At 54.7% G+C, this 16798-nt stretch overlaps 7 protein-coding genes across 7 annotated transcripts; 4 read left to right on the forward strand and 3 right to left on the reverse strand.

Moving 5' to 3' along the window:
* The first annotated feature begins 680 nt into the window (after window positions 1–680).
* BU26DRAFT_513887 (uncharacterized protein) lies at window positions 681–2925 on the forward strand. The gene is made up of 2 exons (XM_033827717.1): window positions 681–700; window positions 873–2925. The coding sequence occupies exon 2, from the start codon at window positions 925–927 to the stop codon at window positions 2728–2730; it is 1806 nt and encodes a 601-aa protein (XP_033692193.1). The 5' UTR covers window positions 681–700; window positions 873–924; the 3' UTR covers window positions 2731–2925.
* A 466-nt stretch (window positions 2926–3391) lies between these two features.
* Window positions 3392–4474, forward strand: BU26DRAFT_575716 (uncharacterized protein). Its single transcript, XM_033834363.1, has one exon. The coding sequence runs from the start codon at window positions 3797–3799 to the stop codon at window positions 4394–4396; it is 600 nt and encodes a 199-aa protein (XP_033692194.1). The 5' UTR covers window positions 3392–3796; the 3' UTR covers window positions 4397–4474.
* Window positions 4429–7840, forward strand: BU26DRAFT_527304 (uncharacterized protein; the record flags this gene model as incomplete). Its single annotated transcript, XM_033830761.1, has 2 exons — window positions 4429–6796; window positions 6843–7840. The coding sequence occupies 2 exons, from the start codon at window positions 4429–4431 to the stop codon at window positions 7838–7840; spliced, it is 3366 nt and encodes a 1121-aa protein (XP_033692195.1).
* Window positions 7841–9227: 1387 nt separating this feature from the next.
* BU26DRAFT_412534 (uncharacterized protein) lies at window positions 9228–9602 on the reverse strand (the record flags this gene model as incomplete). Its single annotated transcript, XM_033822976.1, has 1 exon — window positions 9228–9602. One exon carries the CDS (start codon window positions 9600–9602, stop codon window positions 9228–9230), a length of 375 nt encoding a protein of 124 aa, XP_033692196.1.
* Window positions 9603–10269: 667 nt separating this feature from the next.
* Window positions 10270–11638, forward strand: BU26DRAFT_558596 (cora-domain-containing protein; the record flags this gene model as incomplete). The annotated part of the gene is made up of 3 exons (XM_033832583.1): window positions 10270–10419; window positions 10490–11118; window positions 11173–11638. 3 exons carry the CDS (start codon window positions 10270–10272, stop codon window positions 11636–11638), a joined length of 1245 nt encoding a protein of 414 aa, XP_033692197.1.
* Window positions 11639–11762: 124 nt separating this feature from the next.
* Window positions 11763–15043, reverse strand: BU26DRAFT_599738 (bifunctional acetylglutamate kinase/N-acetyl-gamma-glutamyl-phosphate reductase). Its single transcript, XM_033835121.1, has 2 exons — window positions 12508–15043; window positions 11763–12454 (listed from the first exon to the last, which is right to left on the reverse strand). Exons 1-2 carry the CDS (start codon window positions 14902–14904, stop codon window positions 12161–12163), a joined length of 2691 nt encoding a protein of 896 aa, XP_033692198.1. The 5' UTR covers window positions 14905–15043; the 3' UTR covers window positions 11763–12160.
* A 993-nt stretch (window positions 15044–16036) lies between these two features.
* On the reverse strand, window positions 16037–16711 carry BU26DRAFT_513894 (synaptobrevin). The gene has a single exon (XM_033827718.1). It carries the CDS (start codon window positions 16366–16368, stop codon window positions 16120–16122), a length of 249 nt encoding a protein of 82 aa, XP_033692199.1. The 5' UTR covers window positions 16369–16711; the 3' UTR covers window positions 16037–16119.
* Window positions 16712–16798: the final 87 nt, after the last annotated feature.

Consider the following 16798-nt stretch of genomic DNA (forward strand, 5'->3'; position numbering starts at 1 on the left):
CAAGCTGTCATTTTTCGCCTCGTGGCTCGCTGAGGAGGGACGTACCGTGGCTTAAAATAAAGCACAGAGGATGGAATATACAGCCGCAGCTACGCCCTCTCTAGACGTATAAACCCGAACCTGAGCTGGCTAAGAGACAAGCTTCGGAGCCTTGGTTGATATCATGTAGCATTATGGACGTTTAGATGTTTAGTCTAATGAGAGGTACAAGGTAGTCGTGAACGACTACGAGCACAATCGCGGTAGGCAAACGTCCTGTTCTATGAGTTCACGATGATCTAAGATCAAGCATCTGATCGAGAGACGAGGACAATTCAAGCGCTCAGCAGTGCCGCGGCGAGTTGGTGCTCTGCAGGCGACGCAATTGTGCAAGCATAAAAGAAGGTAGGAGAAAACGTTTGATCAAAGACAAACTGCGCGGGATCGAACAATTAAGGAGAAATTATCCTGCCCGCTTTGTTCAGCGTTTTCATATGGAGTCTAGGTTGCTTTTGGAAAAGGATGACGTTACCATGAAGTAACAAAGTGGAGTGTAACATTGTGATTGAAAAGAGCTGAGAGCTCTGTGTATACACTAGAGCTAGCGCGGTCACGTGATCGAACGTGACTCTCAACAGTGAACAACCTTGGAATGCTCTCACGGCGTGGAACTCTCTGGATAGAACAACACGCGCAACAGCTACCCTGGAGGCCCTCGCGGGTGAGTACAATAGACGATCTAATCCTATTTACTTGTGCGGCGAGCCTTTAGATCCGCTCTGTTCCCGCCAACAGCGGCCACAAATTGTGCAGTCACAAATTGTGCAGTCACAAAAGGAGGGAGGGACTCGAACATAAATAGCTGATCATTTCTAACTCAGCAACATATCCAGCAACACATCCAGCAACACATCCAGCAACACATTCAGAAAGACATTCAGAAATATGGCCACCATTATCGACAGTCGACTCAAGTACCGCGTTGGTTCCCCCATGCTTCCAGCATTACCCGTTGTGACATGGCCCCTTCATAATGTCGAGGCGAAGTTTCCAGATCGGCGTACCCACCTAGAGCGGATCCAAGGAATCCTTGACCAAAATGGAATTACACCCAAGTTCACAAAGGTCGCATATCGCTGGCATCCAGAATCTGAGCTTCACGATAAGTACATCACTATCACCACATGGGCAACCTACCAACCTGACAGCGACGTCACGTGGCCAACGGCTGTACGACAGATTCGAGAATATCTAAACCAAGCGGACATACACCATGCGATTGAAATTATCGACGATGTCATTTCCGCGAATTTAAGAGGCTTCCCGGTTGCAACCGACATCTACCAGTGGAATGAGGTGCTCCTACCCGTCATTTGTAACCTTATAAATGGCCGCCAATGGACCACTCTTGACATGGTGTATCGAAAAGATGCCAAAGCGTCCGGCAACGTGCGACCAAGAGTCCCTGGCAACATGCGACCAACAGTCCCTGGCAACATGCGACCAACAATTGTCATCGGCGCGCGCGATGCTGATGAACAGTATTGGTGGGACGAGATTTTGCCCGCGATAAGACAGTTACCTCAGGTAGCTCAATCCAACATACAGGTTGAGTTGCTGTATCGCAGTCGATTCATCGCAGCCGCACGTCGCGCCGTCTTAGGCCCTGACGCCATCTCACTACAAAATGCCTTCAATTATGGCTGGATAGAACTTGGCGCATCGTGTGGGAATGGCGAACGCACTGGGACACTCGGGGGAAGTATGCGTTTAAAGAATCCGGACACTGGCGTAGAGCTCAAGTTTGGAATTACAAACCACCATGTCCTTGCCAACCAACTCACTGGTAAAGGCCCGTTTACAACTTTCGAAGACCCCATCAAAGTTGAATCTCCGAGCGGCTCAGATCGCGATGCCTACATAAAGGCACTAAAAAATAGGATCGAATGCCTAAGGCACGAGATGGATAGGGGAATGCTCGCCAGTCCGGTGAGGCTTCAAGCGCTGGAAGATGAGCTGGCACGAGTTCAAAGCTTCGATTTGTACGTTGGCCAAGTATTTGCTAGCTCAGGCTTGCGCACGGCTCAACACAAGAGTCGTGATAAAACCCCGACGGATGCGTGGGCTCTGGACTGGTGTCTGACGACAATTGACAAACGAGCTACTCCCGCCGGATTTCACGGTCTTGCGTCTATCGGATGGAAAGAGGTGATAGGATATTGCAGCCTTGATCCTGGCCAAGGATATCGTGTCTTCAAGAAAGGGAGGACGTCAGGTGGTACGGCTGGATTCACCTCTGCCACAGAGTCCGTGGTCCAGGTTCTAGTGCCAAAGCATGAAGACGGGTTGACAGCTCCACTGACGGATGCGGATATGATTCCTGCCCCAATTCGCTGCCATGTTATGATGGGTGATCGGCGTACTGGTCGCAATGGAACATTCATAGAGCCTGGAGATTCTGGGAGTCTAGTATTGCTAGATCCTAATGATTTCGCCCTGGAAGAGGAGGATTTCGCCCCGGAAGAGGAGGACATAATGCACTCGACCACTACAAAAACCCTTGAAGGGGAAGACAAACACGAGGCGTTGATCGCCGGACTTGCACTTGGCAGCCACGAGGAATTACGACTGTCGTACATGGCGCCGATGGATCTGGTGGTTCAGGATATCGAATCGGTCACGGGCTGGAAGGTAGTCGAGCCAACATTTGCCGGCGTCGTCAAGCGCGACAAGACAACATCGCCACCTTAGTGTCCCGCCCTTTCCATTCGAGCTTCTCACGCTGTCGCGTTAGAGAAGATTCTCGAGTTTCCGAAATATGGCGAAAGGATACGGCAACGGGGGCTGTACAAGGTGCATGAGAAGGGGTAATTTTCGACGCGGTCACACGGCCGGTAGCTACTATAACAGCTTATCATAGCCTTACGTAGCTACTTCTAAATTGATATAATAAGTAAAGCAAATCTAGCTCTATTGGATTGTTATTGTGTATACAGGCGCTGGGTATGGCGGCTATACTGTGTTGCTCGTTAAGCATGTATTGCGTGACTGTGTGGACCTCTCTATATGGTGTAGCTCCCCACGTAAAACCGAACTCAATAAATCTAGCTCTATCCTTAATAGTAGCAGGTGGAAATAGATAAGATATCTTTTGTGCTTCGTGGCTTGCTGAGGAGGAGGGAGGTGCCGTAATTCAGCAGACGACTTGCTCCACGAGAACACGAGGTGTCCTCTTCGTGCGGCGCGAACAATGGTGGAGGATCACCTCGATATAGTCACCAGTGGTCGGGATCTGTTACAGAAGACGAGGTGCCTTGCATGCCTAGGGCCCGTCTGACTGGAAAATAGACAATGCTTATGCTCGGAAGCTGGCTGAAATGGTCAGGCACCGTTCTGCCCAATGAGAGGGTGTTTACGAATACTGTGGAACCACGCCTCGCGGATGAGCGAGATGTACGCTTGCCATGGCCAGATGCGGCGATGTTGCCGAAGTGTCGACGCCGCTGGGGATGTCTTCCCACGCGTCACCGCCACGACGACGGCGACGAGGCTCCGTCGGCCGAGGCGCTGCTCTGAGAGATGATGCAAGCGCAGAACGCGCATCTAGTAAACATGAAACGAAGCAGGCAAGGAGGCGCGCTGGTTGGCGACAAGTCGCGGAGGAGCTGACTGCAGGCGGAGAATGCTGGTGGTGGAAGGCGTGGTGGGGGAGACTCGGTCCCACGTCGCTGCTTCCTAAATTTGGGACCACCGCCTCACAGCCCCCGCTGGGAATAGCCACCCCGGCTGCCGATCCACCTGCGCATCCACACGGTGCATGCTGGCGGGGTCCGAAGCTCCAAGCACGCCGCAACCCACCCAACCAGCCAACCCACCTCACGCCTGCGCCGGCGAGATGTGCAGCATAGCGCACTGCTATGCCGTTGGGGCTCAGTCCCTCAGTCCGCCAGCGCTGCCTGTACATGCCCGGCTGTGCCCGAGCCAGAGCGACCGATATACACAGCAAGGTGCGCCTTCTCCTGTCATCCTCCGTTTATGCGTCTTTTCCGTCGCGTCCGTTTGCAAGTACGACATCTCTCCACGACCGTCTCATCTCAGCCCTGGTCGTGAGCGTCCGGACTCTGGCGCCACTCGTCCTATTCCCTGTCCGCCTCAGCTGCGTCACCCACTGAGGGCCGCTGCTATTTTGGAGCGTGCATTTGTATACATGCTTGCTTCCCTGCCATGCCTTCACACGAGTCTGGCTTCTTCGAATCGCCCTTCGCGCGAACCTGCTCTCTCCTCCACAATCACTCGACTGCACCCCGCGCCATCATCGGTCGGACCACTTCGCAGCTGCTCTCACACAAGGCCGCAACGCCCGCGTCGAGCCCTGGCCACCGGCCTTCGCACACTTCCGGAGCGGCCCTCAAGTTGAACGCGTCGCTGTCGACCAAGTGTAAGAGGGGCATGTCATTTCATCATAAACGCAAGGCCTCCAAGAGCTCGGGAACAATTTTACGCGCCGTTCCAGCAAGTACAGCTTGCGCAACGGCTCCCCTCTTATCAAAAGAGCGAGACATCCCCCCATCCAATCAGGAAATCCACTCGAGCGTTGGCCGCATTTCACCCGCCTCTGATGGCATGTCAGTCCAATCGCATTCACAAAACAACGCCGGACGCACTACCCGATTACGCAGCAGTAGTGCAACCGCACTCTCCCCCATCAAAGCTGGGAAGGAAATGAAGTCCTTCTCCAGCACACCGTCGCTCAAGGGCACTATTGGCATTTACAAGCACGGAAGGATACAGTGGGAACACAAGGACACCAGCTCGTCGGATTGCCAGAGTCGGAAAAGCTCCCAGTCCCGATCGTCCAGCTCGGCCAGGAGTCAGAGGCCCAGGATACAAGTCGTCATTCCCAAAGAGCAACGCGACCGCCCTCTGCCTACAAGCCCGTTCTTTGGCCAGCCCAGCAGCAATCACATCAGGTCCGCCTCGGCCGATATCGAGACTATGAGCGACATTTCGCCGCCGTCGGGATCCAAAAGGGCTCACGTGCGCGACTCGATGGTATCACCACTCAGCACACGGCAGGCCCGGCCTCCGCAGCACTTCCATCCTTCAATTAACGAGCAAATTTCCAAGTCTGGCATGGGCTCTCCGGAACCAAGCAACGCTACTTGCAATTCGTCAGACGACTCTCGTGGGGACGACGCATCCTCAACTTACAGCAATCAGTCCTCACTGACCAGCGCCGAAGCCGGCAGCCCGCCTTGTCCGTCAAAATCTATGAGCAGTCGCGTGAATATCGCGGGCGTCGAGTTTTCAGTCACGTCTCCCGTGAAGGCCGGGGTGTTCAGTTCGCCCCCACGCGAGGCTACGAAGTCCGACATTGCAGGCCATGAAACCGGACATCGCTACGCGACTCCGTCACCGCCACCACGACATTACGCGCATCACCCCCGTATTGAAGATGATACTGAGTTTATACCGACCTGCTCGCTCCAACCTCCCCGCAACGCTTCAAGCGCTTTGCGCCGCCGACCATCCACCGTCCGCAGACACTCAAATCGCTGCAGTCGAAGGAGGAGTCTCGCAACGAATCCAGGGATGGGTGCAATCAACCAGGCCATCAACCGCTCATCATCCAAGCAATTTACGCCTAGGATCCCGAGTCCGACCTTGAGTGAAGCAGAAAATGATCTGGAGGCGCAACTCACCTCATTTACGGACGACAATCCCTTCAAATGGGATACTGTCGTCACTCGGAAAGACTCTCCACTAAGCCCCCAAGGCGAGCCAAGGAAAGACTCTATCACTTACGATATTGCCCGGTATAGCCCTCCACCAGAATTGCCGAGAAAGTCCAGCAAGCGCCAGTCACAGTTCGGCCCAAATGGTTTCCGTCTGTCACGGGTACCTGGCGATCACATTGCTTCTCAGATCAAACGGAATCGTTCGCTGAACAAGGGCAAAGGATTGAGCATCATCATACCCGAGACCAAGCGTATGACGACCGACGATTTTGTGCTTTCACCCATCCCCATTCCCCCAAAGGACGTCAAGCGGACTATTACTCCAGAAGTCGCCGAGAACGTTATTCTCACTATCCTGCGGAATCTAGAAAGCCTTGATGACCTCTTCGCTACCGCTGTCGTCAACCGCGGCTTCTACCGAGTGTTCAAGCGCCATGAGCTGGAGCTGATGAAGGCTGCGCTGCGAAAGATGTCACCACCCGCTTGGGAACATCGCGAAATTTGTTATCCTGGACACGACGAGGGAGACGAAGAAGACGACCGTCCGAGACAAGAATATACGCCGGCTTCATATATCCAATACTACACGCGGGACATGTATATCATTGCAGCGATCAAGTCGTTGATCAAGGATAATTGTCAATCATTCATCCGGCCGGAGATTTCGATCGCGCTCGTGAGCGAGGACCAGGTCGAGTCTGCCCGTGTCGACGACGCACTCTGGCGTATTTGGACTTTCTGCAAGATCTTTGGATGCGGAAAGGGACGAGAAGAGGATGTTGTTGCTCAGATGGACTGGCTGAACGGTGGTGCCCTCGTCCACCAGTCCTCGTGCACCTACAGCGTCCTTACCTGCGACGACTTTAATGAAACGCTCGCGAGCGCTCCAGAGTGCTTTGCGAAGGGGAACGAAGGGGGTCTGACCGCTGAGCAGCTGTTCGATATGATGGAGCTCTGGAACTGCCTGGGTGTCCTACTGCAGCCAATTGGGGGCCGTACCATTCAGGCTAGGGAGTTCGGCGTCTATGAGAACACGGACGTTCGAGGAGGAGACATTGACGGCGAAGAGATCATGCTCGGTGGGTAATCTCACTCCTTTGTTCTTGTACATGCTAATGGAAGAAGATGAGTGGTACTACTACCTATTAACGCTCGGTCTCTCCACCATCCTCGACCTGGCTGCTCCCTGCCGCACGTCCGAATCCTCCGCCTTCATTATCGCCTCCCAAAACGGCTGGATCAACTGGAAGCCCCCGATCTTCGGGGGCACGCGGCGCAACTTCCTGAAAGAAGCCGCATCTCGCTTGTACGAAGATAAGATCACAGTCACCTACGCCGAGAGCTCCACCAAGGAAGTTCAGCGCCAGCTCTCCAAGCAGCGCATCCAGCGTCATATCACGGAACTCCGCCAGCGCAAGAATAGCGGTGAACGACTTCCTGAAATCCGAATGAGTCAGGAACGCCCAATGAGCGAGTGGGAGGGCGTAATCAGCAACTTGACGAGGCCTCGCCTTCCACCGGCGTCTCCTCACACTGTAGTCACGCACATTCCTTCCTTGCGAGCGCCCTCGGGTCTTGCGCACGAACTTACCATTTCCATTCCCGAACTGCCAGCGGCCCGCACTCCGCCTCCTCCACCACGCTCCCAATCACCACCTAGGCGCACAGTTGCCCAACCTCTTCTTCCCACGCCACCGCCTTCCACCGTCCCCAGTACACGAGATAGGAGCAGCATGGCCCTAAGTATGCCCTCCATCGACGAGCACCCCGCTTTCCGACGCCAGGAATCTATCCCCGAAATGCCTCGGCTCGACCAACATCCCGCTTTTGCACAGCATCTCCGCCAGATGAGCGAGGAAACGAACGGGGCACACAGCGCATCCGGCAGCGCACCTTCTATTGAAAGCCAGCCGGTCTTTCATCAGCATCCTCTTCAGCGTGTCGTCTATGACCACGACAGCGGTGAAAATTCCGCCGACAGAGCCGTCTACAGAATCGTCGAGATGGGCTTCACGCCCGAGCAGGCGAGGCAAGCCTTACGCAAGACGGATCTCGGGGATGGCCTGCGAGTGGATCGCGCCGTTGAGTTGCTGTTGAGGGAGATGGAGCGATTCTCTTCTTAAGTGTATATTTAATTTGCCTACTTTTTTTTTCCGTCACGCTCGCTGATGATACCCGATTTTCTTTTCCCCTTTTTTCTACGTGAGAGTTTGTGGCTTGATGGCTAGCATATGCGAGGAGTCTTTGGGGCGTTTTTCTATCTGCTCCGAGAAGCGTTGAGCGTAGTTCCGCTGGATACCCCCCATTCGGATTTTCTTTTGCATCAGACTAGGGCAGCGGAGAGATAGATGTGAGCGAATCTTTCGAGCTTTGGGACGAAACAAACAGGGAGACGGAGGGTATTGTTTAAGTCCGATAAAGCGATTTCAACTATATCAGACATTTTTACAGTGGCATCTAAGATTACGGCTTGTTTTGGTTTGGGCAAAGCATGTGAGTTGGAATCGTTTCACACTATCCCGACATCGTCGCTTGCATGGCCCGCCTGCGAATGTCTTTCTGCAATTCCACAGTAAACTTCAAGCACCTCGCATAAGCTCGGGTGAGGCTGCTCGTTTGGTGTGTTGCGTTGGTCAGGCGTCCCCTGCTGTTATGTTAGCCTTGGATCGACATTCGCATTCCCAGGACTTCTTCCGCACGACAGGGCGGAGAGCCGTCGGAAGTCACGAATCGAGATGTGATCGGTGAGGTTGGGCCTGTTGTCGCACAAAGAGAAGCGAATGATTCGTCTATCTGGAAGCGGGTGATCGTCACCGAAGCACAGTTGTGGAACGGTGAAAATAATATTTTCTTCTCATTTGCTTTCTAAGCTCGGAAACTTTTTTTTGCTCTGACATCAGCGGTATTTTCTCCGATCCCCCCACACAAGACTTGGCGTTTCGCAGAGAATTATGTATCTCACTGGTACGGTGCGGTACGGACTCATCCGTCGCCCGCCTCTGCCTAAACGCCATGTCTAGTTCGAATCCGGCCCGGCCGAGCGGTGTTGATCTCGTACTGTACAGTGAGAACGCGTGCGAGGTTGATTCATGCTGTTGCGGGATTCGCATTGTCGTGTGGATCTGGTCAAGGTCTTTGCATAGCCACGGCGGATTGGGGGCTGTGGGGCATATGCGCGGATGCTGATGGGAGCGGATTCGGTAGGTTCCGAGATCGCTGCACTGCCGGTTTGGAGATGTGGTTGGTTGGCTGGGGGGTGACAAGTGCGGAGTATGCGTGTGCGCTGATTGCTCTTTTTTCTGTTTCCAGATGTTGGTTGGGAAGCGAGGTGGGAGGCGCTGGATGAGGCTTTGTTGAGCGAATCGTGCTATGTTAGTCGCGACACATTCTCCTGCCAAATAGCTTTCTGTACCCCCGTGGATGGGTGCGTGGTATGCCGGCCGTCCAAGGAGTCGAGAAGGCAGGCTACTAACCCTCGAAGTGGTCGTCGCTCCCAGGCTTCACAAAGCTTCAATCATCATGAACATATCCCATCCCCTTCCGCCACCAAGCCCATACGCCCATCTCTTGCATTCTTGCCCCAAACTCTTTGACGCTCTCAACTTCTTCAAGCTTCCCATAATGGACATCCTTCTCGTTCCCTCCCAATTCCTCTACCGCCTTTGCCGCAGGCTTCTTGACCAGTTGAAAGTCCTTGTAGCGTAATCCCTGGACTGTGGATACCCAGCTCCTTACTCCGCTTTCACTTCCTTGACAATACATAACCCCCGGGCAGCCACCGTAACGCAGAAGAGCATAGACATCGTAGTTTGAAGCTGCGGCACGCAGTTTGGCGACCTTTTTGCGCGAAGTGATATGATGAGTGCGGATCAAGGCATTCCACATGGAAGGCATGCCATTTAAAAAAGGCTTAGAGGTACGAGGTATGTTGGTGCATTCGGCCTCAAGAGAGCATCAAAATTTTGAGTGACGTACCACACGTGACCTGACGCTAGCGCATTTTTCCTTTCCAAGACCGCAGACCTCCGTTCAAGCTTGCCGGAGCACAACGCGATAACGACCGCATGGATCGACGCTGTATACTGGGCCTGTCTAACGGGGAGTTATGAAGTCGATTCCTCTCCGCAACATCGCAGCCCCGTCGCCATCGGTTTTGAGCTTCCTGCGCGCCCAGGTCAAGAATGCGTTCGAATCGCCGACTGCGCAACGCGCCGCGGTAACGGTACAGAGACGTGGGTATGCGACGGGCAGAGTATGTGGAGGACTGGGTAGAAGAGCAGTGGGGGAAAACGGAATTGGATCGGGCGGAGGATCGTGTACATCCAGGAGCGTTGGGCCGCCGAAATGCCATTTGAATTCTCGAACAACGCGCATCGCACCAAACGCATACCTCCCCGCGCCCCAAATACCATCGTGCCCTCTCACAAGCTTCGCCTCGTGCCGCCGGACGTTCTCTACGACGAGCCCGAATCATGCTTGGAGCTTGTTCGGGATGCGAAAGCGGCGCCGGCCCACTCGATTACAGCCGCCACCTCCGCCCCCCAAGAGCACGATGGAGGATACGGCAGCTGGATTCAATGGCTTGCCCCAACGTATGGCACGACCGGCGAATGAGCTGAAACTGCGGTGTACGGAGTTGGATGAGCACGGCAATGTGACAATGGTTAGCGGGGAGTTCAAGAAGACCGAATTGATCGCAAAGGTACGTTTTGGAGCTGTCAGGGGTTCCTGAGCCCGGTGTGGTATATGTATAGAAAGCTAATAGGATCTAGTATGGCCTCTTGCCTCGCGATCTCCGCAAGATCGATTCCTCACTCCTCCCGAACATCCTGGTTCGTCCCTCCGCTATCCTGATCAACCTCCTCCATATTCGCGCGCTCATTAAGCACAACCGCGTGCTCGTCTTTGACGCCTATGGGACAACGGATTCGAAATCACAGTCTGTCTTTATGTACGATCTAGACCTGAAGCTGCGCCAGAAGGAGTCACATATGAACGGCACGCTACCCTACGAATTCCGAGCCCTCGAAGCAGTTCTCATTAGCGTAACGTTGAGTCTGGAAAAGGAGTTTGAAGGCGTCAGCGAGCCCGTGGTCAGGGTGTTGATGGAGCTTGAAGAGGACATCGATCGAGACAAGCTTCGCTACCTACTCATTTACTCCAAGAAACTAGGTTCCTTCGAGCAGAAGGCACGTCTCGTCAGAGACGCCTTGACCGAGCTCCTCGAAGCGGACGACGATCTGTCCGCCATGTACCTCTCCGAGAAAGCAGAAGGCAAAATCCGCGACGAGCACGACCACACCGAAGTCGAAATGCTACTCGAATCATACCACAAGGTGGCTGACGAAATCGTACAAGCGGCTGAGAACTTGGTGTCTAGTATTCGTAACACCGAGGAAATGTACGCATCACTCCTCGTCCTCTTTTCTTGATGTACATGCTGATAGCAGTGCAGCGTCAAAGCAATTCTCGACGCCAACCGCAACTCCCTCATGCTGCTCGATCTCAAGTTCTCCATCCTCACCCTCTCCATCACCGCCGGCACCTTTGTCGCCGCCCTCTACGGCATGAACCTCAAGAACTTCATCGAAGAATCCGAGATCGGCTTCTTCGGCATCTCTGCCTGGTGCACTATCTTCGGCATGATGGTCGCTGCCTACGGCCTCACGAAGCTGCGCAAGGTCCAGCGCGTGAGCATGTGGGGCCAGGGCCTCGGTGCGACGAGCCCGAAGGGCGGCTGGGGTCTAGGCGCTTGGGGCGGGAGAAGCGTGCGAGGGCCCGATTGTGAGACTGGACTAGGAGTGCCGCGCTTAAGAGCGGGAGAAAGCCTGGGCGATCTAATTGTGAGGGAGCGCGCGCTGGCGAGGAAGCTAGCGAAGGCCGAGGCGAAGGCTGATGAAGTGGCTCGGAGCGGTGGATAGGTTTGTAATATTTGGTTTTGCCACTCTTTTAGATGGTTTGGCTCTCTGCTCAGATAATCCCCCCTCTACATTATTTCTTGCAGCGCCCCTAGATATCATAGACTCGGTGGGTTGGGTTTGCATAGCGGCGGCGTTTCTGGTGCGGATTTGGGAATTGGACGGCCAAAGGGTAATACGCCCCACTATGTCATGTAATCTGTAAACCTGTTGTACAATAGTGTGTCGCGAATCTCAGCAGACACGAAGTCAAGAACTCTGTATTGGCTGAAAGTGAATAAAAGACTTTTACAAACACGATTCAACGCCGGGAGGGCTGGCTAGCTAAACATACACACGCGCGCGCCCGCTCCTGTGCTGAATAAGGAAGGATATATACAAGAAAATGGTGCCTGTCTAGGATGTCGCGCCCGGATATGTGCTCTAATCATTAATCCAACAAGCTTGTGAAGAGACAAACGGTCTATGAGCCGCGCTTCGAAGTCAGCTTCGCCAATGCTTCTGCCTCCACTCCATACTGACAGATTAGTAAGGGATACCCTCATACTCGCCATAGCCCAGCGCCAGGTTCATGTTCTGCAGACACTGCGTCGCGGCTCCCTTGAGCAGGTTATCGATCGTCGCGTTCACGACGACACGCTTGCCCGAGCTGTGGACTGCGAAGCCGCCAATCTCGACGCCGTGTTTGCCGGAGATGTTCTTTACGAGCGGGGACTCGCCGACGACGCGGACGAGCTTCTCGCCAGCATAGCGGTCTTGGAAGATGTTGCGGATGTCGCGGGAGGACATGGTGCGGTTGAGAGGGATGGAGATGGTGTGCTGAAGGGTGTTAGTGACGAGGAGAAGGAAGGGGACAAGGAGAGGTGACTGACGTGAATACCCTGGAACCAGACGGCGACGTGCGGGATGAATGCTACGTCAATACCGAGCTGTGACGAGATTTCCTTTTCGTGGATGTGGTCCGTCAAGCTGTAAGGGATGAGATTGTTCTCTAGGTTCTTGACATCGTTCTTCGGACTGGGTTTGGTTCCTGCTCCTGAGTAGCCGGAGACACCAAAAACCGTGGGCTGGCCGCCGATGAATTCAAGAAGCGGCGCGATACCCAGCTGAGCAGCGGTGGCGTAGCAGCCGGGGTTTGCTATCCGCGTAGCATCGGAAATTTTACGGCGGTCAACGAGCTCCGGAAGGCCATACGTCCAAGTCGAATCGAAGCGGTAGTCGGCACTCAGATCTATGATCACAGCATCCGGCTTGCCGGCTTCGTTGATGGCCTCTACGAACGGCTTGCATACACCATTGGGCAGTGCCATCACCCAACACTCAACCTCGCCCTTCTCTGCCATCTTCTTCACGTCTTCGGGCGAGAGGTTCTCGTAGGTGATGTTGCGCTTGGTGTAGCCTTCGAGCTTCTTGCCAGCGAGTTCACGTGATGACACATGTCGGAGATCCATGTTGGGGTGTCGGTTGAGGAGATCGATGAGCGCTTGTCCAGTATATCCCCGAGCACCGATCAGGGCAATCTTTGAAGGCCAGTCCTTGCTCTTGAACTTGATACCGTACGGCGGGTTAGGATTAGTGGTCTCGACGGAGCGCGGTGCGCTTGTAGCGAAACCTCGAGCCGGCGAAGGAGCTATCCTGTTTAACCTCAAGCTCGGCCTTGAGGACTGACCCATAGTTGGGCGGCCAGCAGCCATTGTTGAGTAGGCACGGGCTTGCTGTCCATGCTTCAGGCTGGCGGCGTAGTCGGCAGCCCTACGTAGCTGCGACTCAAGGTTGTGATCACCAAACATTGCCCTGCCATGCTGCGAAAACTCGCTCATCAGCGTAACGACTTCTGATGGGTTCGCTGGTCCCCAGAAGCAGAAGATTTCTCTATCTCGGCGGAGGGTGCCGTCTGCCTTCTCCTTGAACCACCCGAGGTTCTCGTCCTGGGTCTCGACAGTCCAGTACATCTTCGGGTACTTCTTCTTCATGCGCTCAAAGATGTTGTCCGCCACATTCGTCAGGAAGGCATCCTTGGTCGTAGTGAAAGTAGACAGCTGAGCGAACTCGGAGTCTCCTGACGGTGGGTAAACGATAGCGACAGCACCCATGGAGTCGTCAAAGAAAGCTTCGAACGGTCGGCTCTTAAGGTTGTTGAGATAGCGGTCGATGACTTCTCCGGAATCCATGCTTTCACGGTCCCTCAACAGGGCTTCCCGGAGAGTCGTGATATCCTCGAAGTCCTCAAACTTGGTCACCGTCTGGATGCTCTCGCCCTTTCGGATTAGGGTGCCACCTCCGGTATGAGTAAAAAGCTCCTTCTCGAGGTATTGAGGGTGGATAATGGCAACGCTGGAGGTCTTGGGCAGGTCGTCCAGCAGCTTCTTGACTTCTACGATCTTGAGCTTCGTGCCATACTTCACCCACGACTGCTGCATGAGGGTGTCGTATTCCTCGTCCAAGTTGATCGTTGAGATGAGCTTCCCGGTCTCGCCGTTGAACAGACCTCCCTTCTCCGACAGGTAGACAATCTTCAATGGTTCCAGCGCTCGCGCCAGAGCTCCTGCCACAACGTCGGCGTTGACGTTCAAGATCTGGCCGTCCTCCGTCTCCGCCATGGAGCACAGGATGGGCAGTTCCTTGGCCTTCAAGGCGTCCACTATAGGCCTGGAGTGGACCTTTGTGATATCTCCAACATACTTCCACTTCTCTTTATCTAGATAGTCCGCCTCAAGAACGCCGGCAGTGATGGGCCGTGCCGGAATGCCCCAATCTTGCCTCAGCTTCAGCACCAGGTCCATGTTGGCTTCCAGGAACAGCTTGCGGGCAATCCCTAGCGTCTTCTTGTCGGTGACCCTGATCCCGTCAATGAACTCGGGCTCGACGCCTGCGTCCAAAAGTAGTTTGTTCATCTGGGGCCCCGCGCCGTGCACGATGATGGGATACAGCCCCATGGCATAGAGGTGCTGTAAGGCCAGACATAGCGTATCTATGTGGTCTGTAAGGATTGCCCCTCCAACTTTTACTACGGCGAACTGTTGCGAGGAGACGGATCGGAACTGGGCGAGGTACTGGTCGATCTCTCTTCGTGAGCTCACGCTTCCGAGCAAGCTCAGGAAGGCGGCCCGCATGGACGTGGCATCTCGACTGTCGGCGGAGGAGGTATACAGGCGGGTCGGAGTCGCAACGAGTGCTCGGGGGAGTGTGCGTAAAGCTCCAGGAGCCGCGGTGACTCTGCGGGACGAGCGTGCTGCCAATCGAGCGCCAGAACGCACGACGCCCTGCATGGTGACTGTTCGCGCGCGCGAGAGGGCGCTTCAGGACTGTCTGAAGGCGCTGCGAATGTCGAGAGGGCGAATTGGTGAGGAAGACGCAAGAGAAGAGAGATAAAGCTTGCAATGCAGCTCTTGCGTCAAAAACTTTAAGGTCCGTTATCGCAGTCCTCGCACAGTGCGGCCTGTCCCCGCAAGTGGCGCGACAACTACGCGGCCGCGGCCAATCACGAGCGGCTTCCCCAGGCTAATGTACAGTCGAAAATTCTTGCCTGAAAATGATGCGTCTGTATGAGATTTTCCTGGCGCCTGATGGACTGCAGTTACACGGGCGCCATCGACAATCTTTGCGCCGGTCTGCAGCACGGTGATGTGTGCCTAGCCGACGCCTTTCATCCCGCGATTCTTTGACGTCCGATACAACCAGTCGTCCAGAATCAAAGAGGGCGAAGTGCTCTACGAGGCCGGACACGTATGGACCTCTTGCTTGCGTACATGAAGAATTCGTCTAGCTCGTTCCTCAGACCTCGACAGACGCTGCAGAGAAACGGCCTGCGAGAGCCCGCTACGGCCCTTGCCAGATTTGCTTTTGAACGCTCATCACTCCTACATCACATACCTTTGTAGTGCAGCTAAGATAGCCCCACCAAGCGCGAACGATAACGACTGGTTAAGCTTTAGCGCAACGGCCCGGCTTGTACATCGTTCTCTCACGTCCCACGTACAAAGGCAACATTTGATCAGGGCTCGAGGTTTGCACGCATAGACCTCTTGCCAGTCCTACATTGGACTCTCTGGCTGCTCTGCCGGATGTGGGAAGAACCTGTGAGGATCACAGAACGCCACATGTTAAGATAATCATGCTTGAATGTCGAAGCAAACCATAGTTGAACTCCATTTGCGATCTATCCGCCATGCTCGAGCCTGGTCTGCAGGTATCAGAGGACCAGCACCTCCAGAGAACCGGGATACATGTTGGACCCCACTTGGCATAGGTCGAGCCGTGGATGCAGAGAAAGACAAGAAAACAACCCGATCCATCGCTCCCAAATTCGCCGTGGATGTTAAACCTACAGGGACTAGTCGTCGAGTATCAGTGCAACTCCCAGTCGTTTTGCCATCTCCCCTATGGCAATGCAACCCCCCACCCCCTCTCAATTAAGTAGTTTGGGTATGTGTCGTGGTATGGGGCGTGAGGTCGTTTATCTCGTAGCGACGACTGCGCGTCTGTTAGCGTCCCGAGCACACAGAAAAGAGGCAGGTTCTAGGCGCACCGGGGACAATGATGACGACGAGCAGGATGATGATGCCGACAATCAGGCACATGCGCATCTTCATGTCCTTCCACCACATCTGCTTGCGCACGCGGTTGGCGCCCCGTCGGAAACCCTGGGCGGAAACGGCGAGGGTATCGGTCTTGTCCTGCAGAGAATCCAGACGGGCTCCGCGCTCTGAGACCTTGTTGATGTTATCCCGCATGATGCCGACGGTGCTGTCGATTTCCTGCGAGACATCGGTGTCAGCAAAATGAAGACTCAAAACATGTGAATCAGCGATAGACAGCTTGCGAAGCGGGACTCAGGAGACGCTGCAGCATCTGCGCAGCGAGGACGGAGCGAGCGTGGGCAATGAAGCCGTCGTCGCGGCGAGCTGAGCGTGGTGCCAGCTCTCCGCAACCTCAGCTGTCGCTCGATGCCACAGCGGACCTCCGCAACCGCCTGGCTAGGAGCCACGACGCTGCGCGAGCAGAAGACACAGAGAATGATGACCTACCGCTTGAAGGGCCTGGGTGCGATGGTTGCCATTCTGGCCCTGGGCGCCCTGGTTGGCACCGGCGCCGCCAGAGGGAATGTAGGGGTCGTAGGGCTGCTCGCGGTCGGCCATGGCTGCTAAGGACGATTTCGGGGCT

The sequence above is a fragment of the Trematosphaeria pertusa genome, assembly GCF_010094035.1.
Source record: "Trematosphaeria pertusa strain CBS 122368 unplaced genomic scaffold BU26scaffold_1, whole genome shotgun sequence".
Classification (NCBI taxonomy): Eukaryota; Fungi; Ascomycota; class Dothideomycetes; order Pleosporales; family Trematosphaeriaceae; genus Trematosphaeria; species Trematosphaeria pertusa.